Raw genomic sequence first — 3,635 nt, forward strand, 5'->3', positions numbered from 1 at the left:
TGAAGCTAACTTTTAGGCAGCTGAAGCTAACTTTTAGACAGCTGAAGCTAACTTTTAGACAGCTATAGCTAACGTTTAGACAGCTGAAGCTAACTTTTAGACAGCTATAGCTAGCTTTTAGACAGCTGAAGCTAACTTTTAGACAGCTGAAGCTAACGTTTAGACAGCTGAAGCTAACGTTTAGACAGCTGAAGCTAACGTTTAGACAGCTGAAGCTAACGTTTAGACAGCTGAAGCTAACGACGGCGCCAGAAGACTCACCGCCGCCGGCTTCTTCATCAGGCTGACGGCCGACGCCTCCTGAGCTTTCTTCTTCTTGTCCTTCTTCTTCTCCTTGTCGCCGTACGTCCCTTTCACCTTGGCGATGACCTCGGAGTCAGTCTTTGCGTACTGTATCCTCTGGAAAACAACGGGGGTGTGGGGGTGGGGGATTCTTAATGTTATTATCGGCCACATTAAAGACTTGTTTACTGCGATAATGTAATAACTAATGAATCTAAATCAGTGTGTATGAAGTCAGGGGCAGGAATCACCTCCAGATTGGACCAACACACACATAATAAGAGATTGAGTATCGATACAGTATTACAACTGAAAACATCCCGATACTGCGCTGTATCGCCCCCCCCCCCCCCCCCCCCCCCCCCCCCCCCCCCCCCCGCCCCTATGAACGGGGGTAAACAGAAACCCGGCCTCGGTGCTCCTACCATGGGCTTGTTGTAGAAGGGGAAGCCCTGGAGTTGCCGGAGGGCGTTGGTGGCGCCGGCGAGCTCCTTGAAGACGACGAAGGCCTGGCCCCTCATCTTCGCCGTCTTCATGGCCACGATGTCGATCACCTGACCGAACTGGGAGAAGAGCGCGTAGAGAGACCGCTTCAGCTCTGCCAGAGGAAAGACCAGAAGAAGAACATCGTTACGCATCACGGGTGAGTCTTCCCCACCGAGGAGGTTCTGGTGCTGGTTGGGAGTCAGGGACACATATCGAACCGGTTCTTTGCACAAATAAACCTGGTTCTGGGCCAAGAACACGGGTTCCAACTCAGCACCAACATAGCGCTGGTCTAGAGATCAGGAGATCAGAACCGGTTCTGCAGGTGCTGGGGGGGGCGGGGTTATCATCAGAGAGCTGTTAATGTTAGCTTTGGACATGGATGGGAAACCAGAACCACCGTGGTCCGGGGAGGAAACCAGAACCACCGTGGTCCGGGGAGGAAACCAGAACCACCGTGGTCTGGGGAGGACACCACCGGTCTGCTGGTTCTCAGGATGGGGAAGATCCAGCTGGTTCTTAGAGAACTGGAGAGCAGAACCAGCACCAAACTGGCACCAGCACCAGAACCAGAACCAGCCCCTAGGGATCTAACTCTCTCTTCTAGCCGAGTAACGAGGGTTTCCAACGTGGAGTGAACGCTTGGTGTGACATTTAATCTATAACTTTAACTGTTACGGCAATAAGGGCTGCACAGTAAACGTTATCACTTATTTAAATCGTCATCGTAATAAACACACGGTGAAAGGCACTTACCTTCTTTCTTGACTTTGTCATTTATGTTGTTGATGTAGATGGTGTGATTTGGGCGGATATCCATGATGGCGTCTGACGACACAGAAAGAGAGGAACGTTAACCACAGAAATACTTCTTTTCTTTTCTTTTCCAAGCTCAGCTACACGACTGTTCAACAGATAGGAATCAGCTGTAATGTTGATGTTCTTCTTCTCTTTACGTCAATGATAAAAACTAAATATCATCCATTCATGAAGATGACTTTCTACGAACTAAAAGCGTTAAACACGCTGCGGTTGGAATCTATTATAAAATATAATAATAATTTAGAAAACGGCAAGATTCAACTCCCTTAAAAACAATTTGATTCAAAATGAGTCTCAGTGTGTAAATGTAGTTACTCTTCCCATGTATGAATGTGTGTGTGTGTGTGTGTGTGTGTGTGTTTATGTATGTGTGTGTGTGTGTGTTTATGTATGTGTGTGTGTGTGTTTATGTATGTGTGTGTGTGTGTGTGTGTGTGTGTGTGTGTGTAATGTGTGTAATAACAAGAGTGTAAATTGTAATTTCCCCTTGTGGGACTATTAAAGTATACATTATTATTATTATGCATGTATTGATATCCATATTGCTCATGTGGATTTGTTTATTTTTTATTTTAAATCTTCTTATCTTCTATATCATGTTATGATTGGTAAGAATTTATTTTTTTGTATATTTTTAAATGTGAAAGATATAAATCGATTTTGAATCTGTAGAGCTTGAATAGCGTTTTGAATCGATTTCTTTTGCACACCCCTAATAAAAGAGGCCCATGTTGTCTTTATAATCCTTTTATTTAGCATGAGAACACGTTGTTTTGTGTACAATGAACCAAATAATACCAAAATACTTCGATTACAGCTCCAAAAAGAAGATAATCTCATATTTGTTGATTTAAATTTATTTATAAATTATATATTTATTTTACTTATTCTTTCCCCATTTTGTCTGAACTTCTGAATACTACGTTAAGCAATATATTTTATGTATAAATCCTAAATAGATTCAGTATCCATCCATCCATCCTCCATTGAATGGGACATGAACTACTATGCCCACAAAAAGCCTCAATAAAACTGATATTATCGCATAAATCCCCACAAACTAGAGTCTAACTGGACTCAACACGCAGACCTAACAATGTTATCATCACCATGTCCCATTCTGATAGTTACTTTAACGTTTTGGTGAGGTTTAATGCTCAGTTTTAGCTAATATTAGCATACGCGACGTTAGCTCAACGCAGGCTCATCCACAACGTTAGCCTAGCATCCGTTAGCTAACTAGCTATTTAGCTAACTGTTTCTCGTACTTTTAAGTACTGTGACGCAGTTGTATCAGATATAAGTACGCTATGTACGTGTGTATAAGCTGTCCCAGCGACCCAGTACACACACAGAAGGATAAATATAAAGACAAAGCTGTTTACTGTGTGAATATTAAACTCACCTCCTTCTCCACACCGCTCATGTAAAGCAGGAAGCGCCGGTTGATGTTTTAACGAGAGTTACTCTCTACCGCCCCCAGCATGCCGGGAGGTGGAACTACAGGCACAATTACACATTACACGCAACCTGAAATATCAATAATAATAATGATAATAATAATAATAATAGTAGTAGTAATTGATAGTGTGTATTTAGCCCCAGTGGATCAACTACAGGCCGAATTTCACATTACACAACCAGATAAATTATCATTTTTTGGAGCTTTTTCCATCTTTTCTTGGCTTCTTTATGTAAATTATCATTATATTTTTATATAAAATATAATGGGGGGCCCAAACTTTTGAACCCCACTATGTGAAGAAGGAAAACACAGATTACAATTCAAAATATATCAAACATATGATGGAAAGTTCATTGTTGTGTGCCATTGCACATTTTTAGGCGGGTGTGTGTAAATCCTGGCGCTTTCTCAGAGGGTTTTAGTACTTTCGTGATAAAAGATCTGATTGTTTCCTCCACCTCTGCATCTGGAAAGTTGACAGTGTTTTTTTCCACGTTTATAATCGTTTTACTCCAATACACACACACACATACACACACACACACACACACACACACACACACACACACATACACACACA

At 42.1% G+C, this 3,635-nt stretch overlaps 1 protein-coding gene across 1 annotated transcript; it reads right to left on the reverse strand.

Annotated features, from left to right (window-relative positions):
• Window positions 1-207: 207 nt before the first annotated feature.
• On the reverse strand, window positions 208-3,080 carry LOC117939779 (U2 small nuclear ribonucleoprotein B''-like). The gene is made up of 4 exons (XM_034865232.1): window positions 2,996-3,080; window positions 1,525-1,596; window positions 708-880; window positions 208-399 (listed from the first exon to the last, which is right to left on the reverse strand). The coding sequence occupies exons 2-4, from the start codon at window positions 1,586-1,588 to the stop codon at window positions 223-225; spliced, it is 414 nt and encodes a 137-aa protein (XP_034721123.1). The 5' UTR covers window positions 1,589-1,596; window positions 2,996-3,080; the 3' UTR covers window positions 208-222.
• Window positions 3,081-3,635: the final 555 nt, after the last annotated feature.

This window comes from Etheostoma cragini, unplaced genomic scaffold, assembly GCF_013103735.1.
Source record: "Etheostoma cragini isolate CJK2018 unplaced genomic scaffold, CSU_Ecrag_1.0 ScbMSFa_1097, whole genome shotgun sequence".
Classification (NCBI taxonomy): domain Eukaryota; kingdom Metazoa; phylum Chordata; class Actinopteri; order Perciformes; family Percidae; genus Etheostoma; species Etheostoma cragini.

Excerpts from the sequence above, each read along its gene's own strand:
- LOC117939779 (XM_034865232.1), bottom strand. The coding sequence starts at position 1,588 with ATGGATATCCGCCCAAATCACACCATCTACATCAACAACATAAATGAC. Across the intron at positions 881-1,524 it reads TGACAAAGTCAAGAAAGAAG|AGCTGAAGCGGTCTCTCTAC; the intron begins GTAAGTGCCTTT and ends TTCCTCTGGCAG. Across the intron at positions 400-707 it reads CCTTCTACAACAAGCCCATG|AGGATACAGTACGCAAAGAC; the intron begins GTAGGAGCACCG and ends GTTGTTTTCCAG.